General features: G+C 42.8%; 1 protein-coding gene across 2 annotated transcripts in view; it reads left to right on the top strand.

Moving 5' to 3' along the window:
* Positions 1–204: 204 nt before the first annotated feature.
* ywhaba (tyrosine 3-monooxygenase/tryptophan 5-monooxygenase activation protein, beta polypeptide a) overlaps positions 205–18,140 on the top strand; it is a 28,371-nt gene continuing 10,435 nt past the window's right edge. Inside the window, exons 1-4 of one of the 2 annotated variants that reach the window (XM_083939166.1) lie at positions 205–310; positions 7,675–7,834; positions 9,202–9,342; positions 14,413–14,536. In XM_083939166.1, coding sequence (XP_083795292.1) covers positions 7,682–7,834; positions 9,202–9,342; positions 14,413–14,536 — 418 coding nt within the window. In that variant the 5' untranslated portion in view covers positions 205–310; positions 7,675–7,681. Of the gene's footprint in view, positions 311–6,804; positions 6,822–7,674; positions 7,835–9,201; positions 9,343–14,412; positions 14,537–18,140 lie in introns of those variants that run through there. The other variant, XM_083939167.1, reaches the window with a different exon arrangement.

The raw sequence follows: 18,140 nt of genomic DNA on the forward strand, positions 1-18,140 counted from the left end.
TGGTGAACTCAGATACGACACCAGCAAGCAGCCTCATGGAGACAGTTGCCACGGTGACCGGCGTACGTCATCCTGTAGCGGTTGCCATGGTCCTCGTGACGTCAAAGCCCCTCGCAAGATGCTCAGGAAACCCCCTGGCGCGGTCGCCATGGATACTGGCGGGGGGAGGGGTGGGGTTTTAGAGGAAGCGGAAGTGTCAGAGCAGGCGGAAGTGGTACTGCCCTGAATACCCTGAGCAGCGAGCGGAGGACGGCTTCACAAACTCCCATCGTTCAGAGAATAAAATCGGGATTCCTAGCACGCTCTAAATGTGAGTTCACTTGCATATCACTCGATTACTGTCTTGTGTACGGGGTGAGGACACTGTTTCGGGGGGGGGGGGCAGCAGCTCCAGCAGCTCCAGCGGTGGCCCTTTTCCCTGCCTCTGCGGCGGAAGGTGCCTATTGTGGTTTTGGGGGCTGGGTGCGAGGATTTAGGCCGAGACTTATGGCTAAATAGCGAGAAACAACACGCAAAAATCACCTGTCATGAGGTTGCACCGTGGTCTTAATAATGTGCTGTATAATGTGCTGTAGATCGCTCATTCTTAAAGGCCCAGCAGGCTCCGCTCGATGCCATGCGTGGTGTGGTGCGCGGTGACCGTGTCGGGAGGGAGAAACAGCAAGTTTGGCCATTTTGACAGCTTAGCAGAGCCGTGTGCCCCGGCCGTCGTGAAAGCAGCCTTTTTAACAGCCAGTGCTAAAACACAGTCAGTTGATAGCACCGTGAATAACGTAAGAATAGTGCTGAGCTAACGGCTGTCCCCGATCTAACGGTTAAATGACCCCCGTTATTTGCAGAACAGCGTAACTGACGACGCCTCTTAGCTCAGCTCAGTTATGGCGTAGTGATACGGGAGCTAACACACCCTGCCCTATTTCCCAGGAGTTTCCCCTTCAAATACGACTTAAATTTCAACAACGGTTTCTCTTCGACAACAGAGGTGAAACGGACGATTCACCGCTATTTAATAATTTAGCTACTTCAGCTCGTAGCTCGTCGTCGTCGGCGAATATTGAATCGCTATTCAGATTGAATCGGGCCGGCTCCCGTTATCAGCTATGCTGCTATGACGTTCAGTTAGCATGCTAAGCTAGCGGTAATCTATCTCTCCATCTTAAAAATTCCGCAGGGGAATGCGACAAGGAGGGCGTAGCTGTTAGCAGGCCGACTAAAATGCTACAACCACAGTGTTCACGGCCTGGAGGGATGTTTTTTAAGCGTCCTTGTTAAAAAACTATTGCTGAGGCGATGTTTTTTTTAAACTGATCAGTGTGTCTCTATCGCCACTGCAGCGGAAGACGGTGTTCCCCATTTCCTCGGTGCGCAAAAGCCTGTTAACCTTATTTCGATATAATAAAAAAAAACATCGCTAATGGTGGCGTACCAGAGAACTGGAGCTGACCGTGGAGCAGAGATCCTCAACAGGGGGTCCGGGATCCCCAGTGGGGTCCCCAGAATCACTGCATGGGGGTCCGCCAAATTGTTTGATAGTCTATCCAACCTTTTTTTTTTTTTTTTTTAAATATGTCTAAAAATATGCATTGCAACGTGTTATTATCCAAGATAAATTGTTTTAAAAATACATTTGCACAACCTTGATGATGGGCTTACTGGCTTATAGGCAAGACAGCCATGAACAGATGAGCTGAATGATTCAATGTGCCTTATTTAACCTTAACAAATGATGTATAAATATATGATTAGGTGATAATGATCAATGTCATATCTTAGTATTGTATGCACCATTAAAAGCTGTGTGTACAGGCTTTAGATCGACTTAGCTGTTAGGCCCAATTTAACATGCTTACTTAATTTAATACAATTTGTAGTAGTTGGTCTCTGCTTCGTCTCTCTTTCAGCTAAAGGGTCCTTGGCCTAAAACACGTTGAAGACCGCTGCTCTAGAGGCTAATTTAGATCCATTTTAATAGATGTGTGGGTCGCTACGGTGTTTAACTAATGTGTCATTGATGTTACTTGAAACCGCAATAAGCAGCATTTTACCCAATGCTAAACGCTGTTAAATTCAAACAGATTAGCGCTGAAGGCGTAATACGGCTGGTAAAATGACACCAATGTGTTCATGCAGCCTTAAAATTCACTTCCTCTTCATCTTTGCTGAAAAGCCTGGCCTTCTTGATCTGCTTATTAAATGGTCTGTCAAATCCAGTGCCCTGTTGAACAACACCAGTAATTAAATCAATTACCACATTAAAAGCACACCAATTAAATAAATTAGATTAAATGGGAATTCAGACGAGATGAGAAATAACGAAGAGGTCTGACAATTTAAATAATTCTTAGTTTAGTTAATTGTAAATGTTTGTCAGAGTAGTGAATACCATTAAATTACAGCCACTTTTTTGTAGTAATTCATTTATAACGAGCATAATGTTTCCTTGCATAATAAAAAATGTGCATGGTTGTTTGATTATCATGTCAAGTTTGATGCACATATTGACGCTGTTGGCAAAACTAACCAATACATGCTGTTGAATTCTTCACCAAAACTGTTAATGTAATAAGCCAGCAACTGATCATTATTAACTTTATAATCAAATGATTGTTTTCTTGACTAGTTGACTTAATACTTTGGTCTGTGAAATGTCAGAATATGGTGGTTAAGTACAATATAATGTAGTCACGGAAAGCTTGCAAATGACCAAGTGGAATTGTTAAAATTATTTAGTGAGAAAGTATTTAAGTTGTCAAATAATTGCACAATTAATTGACTTGTTTAAGATCTAAAAGGCATGAAGACGTTGGACATGTAAAGTACCACAATCATGGTTTAATGTTTCCATACAAAATCAAACTTGTCTATTGGTTTATAAGAATGGCTATAAAGACATGAAGAGTATAGGATATTTTAACCTGATCCTTTTTTCTTCTGCTCTTAAAACTAATGTAATGTGATTAAAAGGTGCTGCTGTAATCCGTCACGCTCTCACATGGAGAACTGAAACTGACCTTGTAGAGATGCTGATGTTGGGGATTTGCCAAAATGCAACTACCCGGTTTTTCTCAAACCTCGAAACAACCATTGAATTTAGACCAATTTCAGCTTTCTTCCCAATCACCGTCCTGATAATGGAGGAAATGAGTCTGAATTCATAATGATCCCACAAACTAATGGTCTCACTATTTTTTTTTTTCGTTGAACTGCTGGAAGTCAATATCAGCGGATAATTGATTTTATGATTCAGCCCTTGAATCAGCACAGGGACTGTGCCATTGCACTGCCAGCTGAGAGGCTAATAATCACTCTGCAGGCAACAGAAAGTGTATGCGTGACAGCAGGATCAAACTTTGTCCCCTATTATCTCTTCAGGCGTGAGGTCTGTGGTCATGTTGTTATAGATGTCTATATTTGGATAATCCAGCAAATTAAATACCGGACAAAATAAAGGTGCTTTACTACGTTTATTCACAATTCATACAAAAATATTTATAGTGGTTCTAGTCATTGTTTTACTGCATTGCCCATGGGCTATGACAACCCGGCGATATTAAAGGGATTACGGCAAAATCCCTGATGGTTGACACATTTAATTTAATTTAATTTGGTCACTAGAACAATGCTTGTAATGACTTTCCTTTTTAAAATTAGTTTTGCATTATAAAAGGAATATGTTGTATTTTAGCAGTATACCAAAAAGAAAACCCTGAAAGGCATTTAATGCTTTATTGATCACATGTAATATCATTATAACAATATTCGACCAAGTTATTGCATATTTTCCTCAGCGTGCAGCCCTAGTGCAGTAACCACATCACAGGGGCACACAGTGTTTAATTGTTAAATGCAAAATATGACTTAAATTGCATGCTGAAAGAAATATTGGGGTGATGCAGAGATTTCCTGGCCTAAAAGTTGAATTCTACAGACTAGAGAAATAAAAACTTTGCAGCTACAGAACCTCTCAAAAATCACACAATGATCATTTAAATAAATCTTTCAATGAAAATGAGTCGAGTGATGCATAAAGGATTATACCCTTATGTATCGTGAATCATATCTCAACTGCAGTATTGCAATCGCAGTCAAATATAATTGTAATGAGATGTTTTCCTCGTATGATTCAGTCCTACAGCAAAAGTCTTTCTGGCAGAAAACCCTGACTTCTTAACCTTTCCCTGCAGCTCACAAGCATGAACAATTACATGAGTTTTCTTTTAAACCGATCCAATGACCAGGACACACAGTTCAATGTCCGTTCTACTCTTATTCTGTTTCTGATTTTACCATTTACACCATGAATTGGTGTAAAGGAAAGAGAACGTAACCACAATTGAACCATATCCTCAAAGCAATTTCAGTCAAAAGCAACTGGACTTGGGTATTTGTTGCTTTTGACTGAAATTGCTTTGAGGATACCGACGACCTGGACAAATGAGAACATTCACAATTGAACCGTATCTCTTGAATGTCACGGTGAGTACACAGATAAAAGGGGAGAAACAATAGTCGCCATGATACACGCAATATAACCTCTGTTTTCCCAAAAAATAAAACATCAAATGGCTCATTTTAAATGAAAGTTTCACGTTGGAGCGCAGTGAAATCTTAAAGAGCGGGGGGAAAATACGTCAGTTGTAGATCTGCCCACAAAATGCAACTTATAGCACTAATCAGAGAGAGAGAGAGGCCACTGCAAGTTATAGGAACTCAGGAGATACAGGTTTCCATTGCTGACAAAAGACCCATTGCACACTTTTGACTGGTGCTTTAACCAGTTACAACATAGCGGGCTTAACGAAGACAAAGCTACCCACGGGAAAACAAAATTTCACAATGCCTCGTCTACACCTAACATCTACAAGGACGCTGAAACAAATATCCATGAACTGATGATAAAAAGTAGAGCTTTTTGACCATTGTGCTTCAGCCAGGCACTGCACGTCAGCATGAGCCCTGGTGGCGGTACGTCGTGCTGTGGGGATGCTGCTTGTGAAGGTAGAGACATGGACATGAATGCAATAAAACTCATTTCCAGGAGTGAAGGTGCAGCCGTCTTTTTATAGAACGGACTTAGGAGATTTATTTTTACCAGCGCAAATCCACACAGGAATGGCTTCAAACAAATAATGTCCTGGAGTGGTTAAATTATAACTTATAACTTCGTGGCAGGACTCAGGAAATTGCCGCAGTCTCCTTAAAACACGGCAGCGCTTGGGCAGTTTTTCAAAATAAAATAAGGGATAAATCTGCTGTACATCTACAGATACTGTAACTGCCGCCAATGATGCTGTTGTACTGGGGCGTCAGTAGCTCAGTCCATAGGTGACTTGGCTTGGAACTGGCGGGTTGCTGGTTCAAGTCCCTGTGTGAACCATGAATGAAGTGTAGACTGGTGGCTGGAGAGGTGCCAGTTCATCTCCTGGGCACTGCTGAGGTGCTGTTGAGCAAGTCACTGGCAGCCCCCTAGGTCTAACGTGTGTGTGTGTGTGTGTGTGTGTGTGTGTGTGTGTGTGTGTGTGTGTGTGTGTGTGTGTGTGTGTGTGTGTGTCATGAAAAAATAGAGTGAAAATTTAATTTCCCCATTGCGGGACAAATAAAGGAATTCTTCTTCTAAAGCGATCACAAGTTAGAGCTGGTTTCAACAAAGCCAATTACATTAGTTTTAATTCTTGTTTTGTAAAACAAAATGTTAACATGTCCACAGTAGTGAATGATGTTTAGAGGCCAAACATTTATAGGGACACCTCCTTTTTGGAACTGGTGATTGATCAATATGTTGAATTTCTCTCAACAATTGATAAAACATTGTAACAACAAAATAACGCCAAACCACAGGCTGTTTATCCTTAGTGGAATTACTTCAATTATGTCATTATTTGCTGTTTTTCTCTGGCTTGATTTCATTTTTGATTGAATATCAATAAAAGTAAAGCGTATTGTATTAGAGCGCACTCACACTGTCCTTCCATACCGAGCCAAAATAGGTTTTTCGGGTAGCGCCTAGTGCGTTTGACCAGTGTGAGTGCAACCGCTCCACGTCTAGCTGCCGCCAGTTTGCCGTCCACAGCCTGTTTGAGAGAGGTGGGCTTTTGTAGAGCGTGTTCGCACATGTACAAGCACGACGCCTACGGCAGCTCTCAAGTCATTCTATGTGCGTCTGTTCGGACATAGAAAAAAGAAAAGACGGACCATGCGCGGAAATTTAACAACAACAACAATGGCGGTGAAAGGTTCACGTTGGTGTGATGCGGAGGTGGAGTGTTTACTGCAGATTTGGTCGATGAAAAGATTTCAAAACAGTCGACAAGACGCACAAAAACTCTGAGGTCTACGAAAGGAAGCCACGCATCTCCATGACGTCATCAATGCGTGTGACGTGTTACGGCGTGATGACGTATAGACAGCAAGAAGCATTCGCTGAGGCCCAGGTAGTGTGAGTACAAACGGGCTGGCCAGCGGAGGGAGAGGGAGGGAGGTAAAAGTACCCTAAAGCCCGGGGCGCGGTGCGGAAGGACAGTGTGAGTGCGCCCTAAGATGAGAAATCACCATCCATGGTAGCTCAACATTGAATAACTAGGATCAAACTGGAGACCCGGTTCATTGACACAAATCCAATTAAATCTTACATCTGCCACTTAAATCAGAAAAATATACAAGTACTTGAAGAGCATTTGTTGAAAAACAAGATGAAATGAATACAGAAAATACTGTTGAACTACACAAACTCGAGAAATTGTTGTATTTATCGTAGCTTATTATACCTCCATAGGGAAACTCCATCCTCAACCCCATGCTTCCACAGGGAGCACAGAGGTCAGGTAAGCTTCACAGGGTGCTCTAACCAAACAGGGTGTTTGAATTTCTCTTTGGTGGAAGGGCGGAAACTTCACTAAGCATCGAAAATGTAACGTTTTGTCAAACATGTTGGTGTGATGCAGATGGGATTTGAATGGAGGTTGGATTGTGGTGCTGGTGTAATAACAATTTTACCTTCTATTGCGTTAGTTTAGTGTCTTGCTGTTTTAATATAAAGAAATAATTACTTATTAAATGAATTAAATATACAAATGTAGATGCATAAAACTGGTAAGAGGCCGTGGCGGAGGGTTTACAGCGTGTAGATATAAAGGAGATGGATGCGAAGCTGTGGCCTACTTAGACCTACACATTCATCTGGCGAGCAGAAAACCCTCAGGGAGGAAACAACTGGGAGCTTGAATTGAAAGTGTTTTTGACATTTTATGAAGTGCTGTTAGGTCTTTGCTGTATTATTTTTGTTGCATATTTTAATGTGATATTAGAATCAGCGACAGATGAGTAATTAGCTATCGCCCAACCAGTGTAAGTGATTTGATTATGTAACAGCGAAGCATCCTTACACGTTTCATCTTCTAGCCCAATACTGTGGCTTTTCCACTCTAGTGGTTTTCCCTGTCTCTTAATTCCTTCCCCTTCTTCGCCATGCTCTACTTATATCGTGGTTCCTCAGATCTTGCACGCCCGTATTTCTCAACCTGGTCGTTCTCGTTGCCTCTCTCCCAGTCTCTCTGTCTCTGTTACAATGCCAGAGTGGCCCGCCGTTACAGTCTCTTTTGCCTGATCCGTCTCGTAAAAGGAGAGTGCGCAAGTCCACACGCTAACTTGTCTTCCTGTCCCCTGTTCTCCTTGCAGCCTAAAAATGGATAAGAACGACCTGGTGCAGAAAGCCAAGCTGGCAGAGCAGGCCGAGCGCTACGACGACATGGCGGCTGCCATGAAGTCCGTGACGGAGCAGGGCCAGGAGCTGAGCAACGAGGAGCGTAACCTGCTCTCTGTCGCCTATAAGAACGTGGTACGGCACCCATCTAATGACTCAAAGATGTTTTATTTCATTTTCCACAGAATCTGTAGATGCTCGGGATGAAACTGTACTTAAAATAGATTGACCTCAGACAAAAATGTGCAGAAACGAATGAGTTTCATTATTCGTAACCATTTTTTTCTCACATATTTTACTATGAAATACAAGTAATACATTTTCTTCAATTAATAAATGAACCGTAAACAGTTTCATAGTAATAATAGTAAATAGTTTTAAAACAAATAAACAAATAAATGTAAGGAATGAATGTTTTTTTCTAAACTTGAGTAATGAATAGTCGTTACTCTATCAATGATAAATAGAGAGCAGCAGACAGATTGATCTTGAGAGGAGGTTGACCATTGACTACTCGTGGCCTTTAAAACAGGCAGGAAAAAAACCCCACCAGTGGTTAAAGTGATGTGAAAGTTCAGTCTGCGGTTCCACTCCCTCTTTGTACTGCAAACATAGCCTGTTGATAGATTAAATTGATAGTTGTGCTCCATTTTTCAGCTCTACCACACGTATCATTACAGTCATGCACTGCCAAACGAATATGACCAATATATTGTCACACCCTAAATAAACACCTATGGTGCATTTCAACATGATTATTTAACACTTACGGCAGCTCAGACCATCTCCCTCTGAAGTTACGGCCTCTTGTTTTTTCCCAAATGACTGCCAAATTTTTTTCTGCAGGCTGCAACGTTCAAGCGTACACTGCGTTTATCCTGTCTTGGCTCATCACTTGCTAAAATGCCAGTTTTGTAAGCAGTTGTACTCTTTTGAACATGTGCTGCTTTTAAAGGAGTCGCAGAACTGTGACACATGTTGCAAAACATTTTGACCCTGATGTTTATTTAAAGCATTAAGTGACAGTTAAAATACTCACATTTAGCCTTTTTGTGTAGTGTTGCTGCACTGCTATGTTTTGTGTGTTTGTTTTTTTTCATGAAGATTTTATAGTCTAAGTATAAAAGCACAAATTATGTAAGAGCAGCCTCAGGTTTTCCAGCACTGCTGCTCTATTTATCATTGAGGTTTACTTGATTTTTTTCAGTGCTTGCCACAGTACCGGGCAGTACACGCACGTAATGTTCTAATGCTAGGATGAGCATATATACACTTTGTATTTGGGATTACCGAGCCAATTTAGTTCAAGATAATTTTTAATAACAAGCTCCTTTATGTTTACTAAAGTTTTAGAAATGACATTATTTCAGTATTATCTGGTTTTATAATGAGGAAACAGCTGTATTTCTTTGATATTGTTGGTGTTTATGCACTCATGTATAGAGGACGTTGTCTTTCAACGTCCATTTATTGGTTGACGCTGTTGTTTTTGTTGCCGTTAGGTGGGGGCCCGTCGTTCATCCTGGCGCGTCATCTCCAGCATCGAGCAGAAGACGGAGGGGAACGAGAAGAAACAGCAGATGGCCCGCGAGTACCGTATGAAGATCGAGGCTGAACTCCAAGAAATCTGCCACGACGTGCTGGTACGGAGAAGGATGGGGAAAGGGCAGGCAGGGAGCGAGGGGGTGTGAAGATGGAGAGGGAGAGAGAGAGAAACAGAGAGGACTAGATGGGTGATGGTGATGATAGGCAGGGAAGGAGTGGTGCAGAAGGTATAAAGAGGGAGCAGTGGAGGAAGAGAGAAAGAAGCACTCCTGGCTGAGGGAAGAATACCAGGCAGTCACATGGGTTTACTCGTGGAGACAGCAATAATGTTGCCACCAGCAGCACTGGCAGCTGTTAAGAGTTGTCAAACAGAGCTTTCATTTTCCTCTATTTTTGTCTTGCTAGCCCCTGGGTTAATACTTTGGTATCTTTGCTTCATTATTTTGTTGTACTCGCTGCAGAGGCAAAAAAGTGCTTGACTGGAAAGGCAACACTGCAGCACAAGTCATGTGAAGTCACTGATTGCGTGTGTGGGCAGAGGGGGGGAGGTGGGGGTGGACTCCCTGTATGTAGATTTTTAAAAACTTAATATATTTTATGAACCTTTTGTTACTACTGCAGCATCTGTCAGCTGAGTTAATCATGCTGCATTAAGAAAGCATTAAGAAGCAGAGTGTGGGAGTGTTGCTACAGGTACGAGGTGAGAGAATGAAATGCAATCCAGAAAGTCCAGTTTGATTAATGCATTCATCAGTTTCAAAGTAGTGATGCACTGCTCTGTTGAACCAATTTATGTCTTCCACATGAAAAATAACTGCTTCTAAAGCTTTTTTAGCTGCTCCACAACTAATATTATATATTCGATGACAATTCTTTGTCAGTACTTACATATTCCAACAAATAAATTTGTGAAACCTCAATGAAATATAAATGTAAAAGCCAGTAGAAATGCAATAAAATATAAATATATTGTCTCAAATCTGAAAGGGCTAGCCTCTGAACCCCAGATATATCCAGCAACGGTAGCCAACACGTTGTAGATTTCAGGGGCCACAGTGTAGGCTTTGAAAGGCCACAATACAACAGTACTCTTGATACCCTTGGTAACCCTTTTTCATCCTAAATGCCCAGTAACTTCAACTGTGGACGTGACTCTTACATATTTTTCAATCTGTCAGGACTTAGTGATGCCACAGTGAGGAAATTTTCCCACAGGTTAATAAAGTTGTGACAACACTGGTATTACCGATTACACAATGAACGCACCCCGGCTGTGTCTGGTCTCTATGGCTCTCCGGTCAAGCCTTTGCCGCCTCCCCTCAGCGTCCATGTTAACCACAGACTATATATAATGTGTTGTGGAGTTCTGTGGTTGGCTCGCTGTTTTGTTTCAGGTCTTTTTTTTTCTGCAAGCTGCCAGTGAATTTGGCAAGAAAACACATTGATAATCTATTAATGAAGTAACCCCACCTATTGGTGTGGGTGGTGGGCAACAAATGTAATCGTGCTTGCCCAAACCCCATGTAACACAGAGGCAAGCCTGGTCAGAACAAAGCCATGTTCTCCACCAATGCCGTTGCCCACAGAAGCTCCACACAGGTTGTCATTGCGCCTCCGTGTGTGCCAGTGCCACCCAAAACACTTGTCTACTATCTCTAACACCCAATTCCCATCTGATAGTTTTCAGTCAGCCTTGCTCACGCAAGTCTTACTCAGCTGCTCCAAGATTATCATCTATAATTTTGAAACAGTTTAGCTCTTTGATTAAGCAGATCAAGGCTTCATGAACAACCGTCACACTGCCAGGTCCTGACTAGGTTAGAACAAGAATTGCTCAAGGTCAAACAAGACTCAAATTTTTCCGCGCCTGAGCTGACTTCTAATAATATCTTCAAGGTCAAGCTGGAAGCCTCTGCAGTGATGTGGTGCTGTAAGAATGAAGGGAGGGGAAGCACAGGTGGAGCCATGCTGTCCTTAAAGCAGCAGGATGCTTGGAAAGGGAAAGCTCTGGTGTATCCGCAGGACAAAATATGTCAGGGACCTTGAGAAGACTTTACCAATTGATTAAAATAATTATTGGTTCTCTTCCCCAATGAATAATATTTGTTCTGCTTTGGGGTAGAAACGGTACAGTAGCTGTTTCATGTGTTATTACCATAGTGTTTCATAACATAGCTAAAAATAAAAGCAGCATTAAAATATGACACTTCTGAGGACATATACATATATTGCTGTCAAAATAATGCATGGGAGACATACGTAGAAGGTAGTCTGATTTTATAGTTAACACTTGATCTGCTGTGTAGGCTGGATACAATCTTACAATCTCCAAAATGGTTCAACCATAGAAATAATGGCGCCAAGCATCTAACAAACTTCAGTATAAAGTGACTTGCAGCATGCTGCAGAGGTGAAGCGAGGCCAAACGAGCAGTGGAGTGGTGACGTTAGGAGATCCAGCCCATAAATGAGTCCAATTTAAAAATGTAATTCATCCACACGCCCCTGGCACCGTGTTGGAAAGCCCATTGCTATTGCAAGATGAGTGACAGATTTGTTACGGGGGGCATGGTGGATTTAGCAAGCTAGCTAACTACTAAGCCTTTAGCTAGTTGGCTGCTGGCTCGTTTCCACTGTGCTTTCATGCTGCATTTGTCATAGAAAATGAGCGTGGGATGGGACACGTTTTATACCAATCAAATGCCCAATGACAGAGCAATGTCCTTTCTATTCAATTCAATTTCTACTGAACACTTAACTGCTGGTTGGCAACGAGAAACGAGAGTGATGCTTCTGGTGGTCATCTGGTGAGCGTTATAGGGCGCACTCACACTGTCCTTCCGCACCGGGCCAAAACAGGTTTTTCGGGTCAAGCCTAGTGCGTTTGAGCAGTGTGAGTGCAACCGCTCCGCACATAACTGCGGCCAGCTGGCCGTCCACGGCCCGTCTGAGAGAGGTGGGCTTTTGTAGAGCGCGTTTGCACATTAACGAGCACGAGCGTGTGCACGTGTACGAGCATGAGCGTGCGCATGTGTACGAGCATGATGCCTACGGCGGTTCTGACTTCATTTCTGTGCGCCTGTTCGGACATAGAAAATAGAAGGACGGACCATGCGCAGACATTTAACAACAACAACAATGGCAGCGAAAGATTCACGTTGGTGTGATGCGGAGGTGGAGTGTTTACTGCAGATTTGGTCGATGAAAATATTCAAAAACAGTCGACAAGACGCACAAAAACTCAGAGGTCTACGGAAAGATTTGTAAACAAAGCGACGCATCGTGATGACGGCAATCAATGCGTGTGACGTGTTACGGCGTGATGACGTATAGGCAGCAAGAAGCATTCACCGAGGCCCAGGTAGTGTGAGTACAAACGGCGCAGGGGGAGAGGGAGGGGGGGACGAGTACCCTAAAGCCCGGGGCACGGGGCTGAAGGACAGTGTGAGTGCGCCCTAAGTGACTGGACTCTGACAGTTTGTCATACTGAGTTGGCACTGTAGCAGTTAAAGAATAGAGATGGGTGAAAGTGTAGTAAAGATGTTTCTGATGGCTAGATGTCAAGACAGTAGGAATATCTTAGGGGGTTGTAACAAGTATATGTCATTTTTCAGTATTGCTTTACAGTATACTGTGAGGAAAATGGATAAAAGCAGACAGGAATTTGTGTCTAATCCAGGGAATTAACACCTATAATACCAAGTTACTCTGACATTAATGCAAAACTCGTCCAATGTTAGCCTAAATTAGTCCTGCTCTTTGATTTACAACAATGTCTACAACAGTCTAATGCAGCGGATCTCAACGGAGGGGGCAGGACTTGCATAGGGATCTTGAAATAAATCTTGGTGCCACACAAGATGTGTGAGGAAATGAAGAAAAAACATTAATAAACGAAAATTACGATTATTTTTTCCTTTTTCTTCTAGCAGGATACTGAATACTCGTCTTCAGCCTATAAAATCCTTTAAATCAAGCAATCTGAGAGCTGTTACACAAGTCGTGTCTCCACTAAACTGGGTCACAAGCCTACTTGTTGGGAACCACTGCTCTAATACAACCAGAGAAATGAAAGGCATAGCAACCACAATAATCCACTGCTCTGTCAGTCACACTGTATGAGTTCATTTACAAGTGGCGATTAGTTCATCTTAATCCGGTGGTTTTAGCCTGGTTTAGTGTCTGCATGACATTCCCAGGCCAGGTTATTGGATTGAGCAGATTAAAGCGGTCTTCTCCACGGTTGAAAGGTCCGACTGTAATCACTGAAACAAAGCTGGAAGTTTTCACCTCGAGCTGGCTCAAGCCTCCAGCCAGTACATGACATGATGAATGATTTGAGTGTGCAAGAACATCTCAGCTGTTTTACATCGGAATAAGTTGCTTTTTGACTTATACTTTGCCAGAACTGCTGCTCAAAACTGGTTGGAGATTTCCGTTTCGAAGCTAATTTAACCTGGCACATTAACTGTGATGACTAACAGCAGGGTTAACCATTTCACATCTATGCACTGGCCTTTAACACACACAGAGAGTCTTGCAGGAGAGACGCTAGCTACCCTCACAGTGATTCTCTATTGGGGCATAAGGACGGGGTTATACTAGAAAATAAATGGTTCGAACAATGTGTTGGATTAATTTTAAGATTGTTTCTCCTGGAATATGTTCTTGGTGTTGCACTCAGTTGTACATGAGAGAGGTGACTAATAGTTGTGTGGGTAATGTAGTTTTGGTGCGTGGAAAACACCAGCAGGCGGCTGTGGTGTACGGGCCGGTTCTAATACTAATCAAATATCAACCCCGCGGGCCCTGACTTTGACTTTGTGTTGGAGTTTTGCTGTTTTGGGCAAATGGTTGCTCTTTACACCCTATAAGAACAAAGCTGTTAAATGTATCATTACATGTCGTTGTGTGTGGCGTCTCTCAACATCTGTTAAGATTTGAAAAATATTTTATTGTGGGCCAGGCGTGAGCAGATGTCTTCAGTCAGTGCCTCTAGCATCCCCACACCCTCCATGCCTCACAATAACAACAACTTCTTAACCCACCTATAATCAAGTTGTCAATTCACTTGTACACCAGGTGGTTTTCTTTATAAATACACAATCTGCTGTCCTCCTTATATGTATTTCTGTTTATGAACCGTTCTTGTCTTCTTGTCTGTTACAGAATCTGCTCGACAAATTCCTCATTCTCAATGCAACTCAGGCGGAGAGCAGGGTGTTCTACCTCAAAATGAAAGGAGACTACTTCAGATACCTGTCAGAGGTGGCCTCTGGGGACTCAAAGAAGGGTGAGTGTGTGTGGGTTTGAGACATGAAGAAACATTTTCTCATGGTTCTTTGACTGTGGTTTAGTTAGGGAATCAATCAAAGTGTCATCCCCTTATTAAAGGAGGAGCAAGTAGACATAGTAACAGCACTTATCATCGTTTAAGATGTTCGCTTAAGCCGAGACAGTTGAGCAAAGTGATGTTTGTTGACTCAGGGCTTGAAACCAGTTAAGGGAAGGGAAGTGTGGCGCCTGGCTAATCAAAGGCTAACAAGAGCATCCCCTTTTATTGCTCAAACAGAAATCTGTTGCTGTTTGCTGTGTTGCTCCGGGTAAATATTCTTTAATTTTTATTGCTTGCAGTAAATACGCCATTTTATTGCTAAGAGCTAGAAGCTCCATTTTAATTACTGCTACACCAACTGTCATCGATGGTAGACACCTGTACTCAAGAAATATTGTAGAAATCAAGGGCACAATACTACGACAATATTGCGTTAAGGCACAAACTGAGAGAAATGTAGGGCTGACTTCGGTCGCACTCACACTGTCCATCCGTACCGTGCCCCAGGACGTTTCACGGCTAAAGTATAGTTCGTTTGACCAGTGTGAGTTGCTGTCCATGGCCCGTTTGGGAGAGATGGGCTCTTGTAAAGCACATTTGCACATGTACGAGCACGAGGCCTACGACGGTGTGAGGTCATTTCCTGTGCGCCTGTTGGGACATAGAAAAAAGAAGGAGGGACCATGCACGGACATTTAAAACAATGGCGGTGAAAGGTTCACGTTGGTGTGATGCGGAGGTGGAGTGTTTACTGCAGATTTGGTCGATGAAAAGATTCAAAAACAGTCGACAAGACGCACAAAAACTCTGAGGTCTATGGAAAGATTTGTAAACAAAGCAACGTATCGCGATGACGTCATCAATGTGTGTGACGTGTTACGGCGTGATGACGTATAGGCAGCAAGAAGCATTTGTTGAGGCCCAGGTAGTGTGAGTACAAACGGGCCTGGAGGGGGGGACAAGGACCCTAAAGCACGGGGCACGGCACAAACCACAGTGTGAGTGCGCCCTTCATCTGGTCTTATGTGAGGTACAAGGTAACTGAAATATCTGAGGGGGTAAAAATGTTGACCACAAGGTAGAGTAGCTGCTCTGGATGAAGGGAAGTATTAATTTTTCCTCCATTGTTGTTCAGCACTTTTACATGTAGGAAATGATTGGTGGTCGTTGTGGTAGCACATTTTAAAATAATAAAACAAGACTAAATGCGTTGCATCACTGAACACTACCAGGTAGAGGGCTCTCAGTGCACTGTGGCTGATTGAGTTCATCTAGGGATAACGTTCAGATCTTTTTTTCCCTATAGACCTATCGATTGATTGAGTCAGTGTTATTTCAAAATGTCATTATGGTTTTATCATAATTGATGGTGTAAGAAATAAAAAAAAAAGGTCATTTTCAGATATTTTCCTGTGTCCACTTAATAAAGAGGAGGAAAGCAGGGTATGAGGACTCATGAAGCATCAGGGTCTCAGCCGTGATGTCGTTTGTTCACATTAGTCATACCGTGGCCTCACAAGCCCCTGGCAGTGATACTAAGGGCGTGATCACACTATCCTTTTGGCCGCGGCCAAAACCGTTTTTTCAGCTAAAGTCTAGTACCTTTAAGTAGTGTGAGCGCACCCGCTCCGCGCTCAACTGGGGCCAGCTGGGCCGCCACGGCCCGCTTGAAAGAGGTGGGCTTTAGCGGAGCCGTTTGCACATGTACGAGCACGAGCGTGCGCACGTGTACGAGCACGAGCCCTACGGCAGTAGCGTTATGTCCGCCTGTTCGGACATGTAAATAGAAGGACGGACCATGCGCGGACATTTAACAACAACAACAATGGCGGTGAAAGGTTCATGTTGGTGTGGTGCGGAGGTGGAGTGTTTACTGCAGATTTGGTCGGATGAAAATATTCAAAAACAGTCGACAAGACGCACAAAAACTCAGAGGTCTGTGGAAAGATTTGTAAACAAAGCCACACACACGCGATTAATGCGTGTGACGTGTTACGGCTTGAAGGCGTATGGACAGCAAGAAGTATTGGCCGAGGTCCAGGTAGTGTGAGTACAAATGGGGCTGGGGCGCGGGGGGGAGAGGGAGGGGGGACAAGTACCCTAAAGTCCGGGTCTCGGTCCGGGAGGATAGTGTGAGCGCGCCCTAATATTTAAAAATTAGACTTGTAGCACCTTCAAAATATCATCTTCAAGGTGAAGATCACAGTCAAATTGACCTAATCATTTAATAAATCCTCATGTTGTCGTCATCCTTTTGTTAAAGCTCCTGTCGTTAGTGCGAAGACACATTCATTTAGATGGTTGGCAAGAGACAGTAACCCATAACGGTTTGTTGCCAAGGTTATCACCTTTTGAAAAGGAAAATGATCACGACGACGTTACTGCACTGCGTTTACTGACGGCAGCTTCACATGTGAAACAAAGGTTTCGTGCAGTCACACATGGAAAAAACACCAGGCTCGTTATTGGACTGGATTTTATTCAGCCATGTTATCAGGGCTTCAGTCTGGGACGGCCCGTCCTGAAATATCTCAACAAGCAATTTGAATGATTGCCATAACATTTTGTACAGACGTTCGTATTCGCCATCAGCAGGTCAAAGGTCTCAATTTCTTTTCTGCGTCTTCAAAATGGAATTGCACAAATTGTACAGACATCCATATTTCCCTGGGGGTGATGTGCAATAATTTTGGTGATCCTATGACTTTCCATCACACCACATCATCAGGTCAATAAACTAGATTGGTATTCATCTTCATTCATCTTCAACCGCTTGTCCCTGTCGGGGTCGCGGGGGCTGGAGCTGATCCCAGCTGACATCGGGCAAAACTATTATATTATACATTCCCATCCGCCTCAGCTGTATGTTGTATTTAGTGCTAACTAGCAAATATTAGCATACTCATGCACTTAATAAGATAATAAATGCTGTAAACATCTGCTGCTAAACATCAGCTGGTTAAAATCACCAATATGGGAATGTTACCCATGCTAATGTTAGCATTTAGCTCAGACTGTTAAAACCAAAACGTTTCTGCTACTAGAGGACAAGATTCACTGCAGGTCACAGTAAACAGGGTCCTGTTGTGAAAATGCTGTTTGTACAAAGTTTGTTGATGTGACAACCAAAACACACGGGGAACAAACGTGCCGAGTTTCGAAGGTGGGGCACAGCAGAGTGTTTTTACCCTGCTGCAGACTCTTTGTAGCTGTGGTTGCTGCCAGCTTCACTGTATGCATAGAGAAATTTTGCGAAATGATAATGCAGTTGGTTCTGCAGGGTTTGGAAGTGTAGGCTATATTAATCATCATCATCATCGTCATCATCAGTTTAGTTTATTCACAAATACCACTTCAAACATAATATAATATAAATACAGTTGGTATTACAAAGTTAATTGGGTAGAGTGAACGGGTCTCCCAAAGGAAGCTAGAAAAGCTTATAGGCGGGGACCCCATGGTTCATGAGAAGGCAGTGGTACAGTCAAACATATACACAGTTACCACCTGTAAGCAGAAATAATGAGTAAAAGCACGCAAATGCGCACCAGAACATACATAA

The sequence above is a fragment of the Echiichthys vipera genome (genome assembly GCF_963691815.1).
Source record: "Echiichthys vipera genome assembly, chromosome: X".
Classification (NCBI taxonomy): Eukaryota; Metazoa; Chordata; class Actinopteri; order Perciformes; family Trachinidae; genus Echiichthys; species Echiichthys vipera.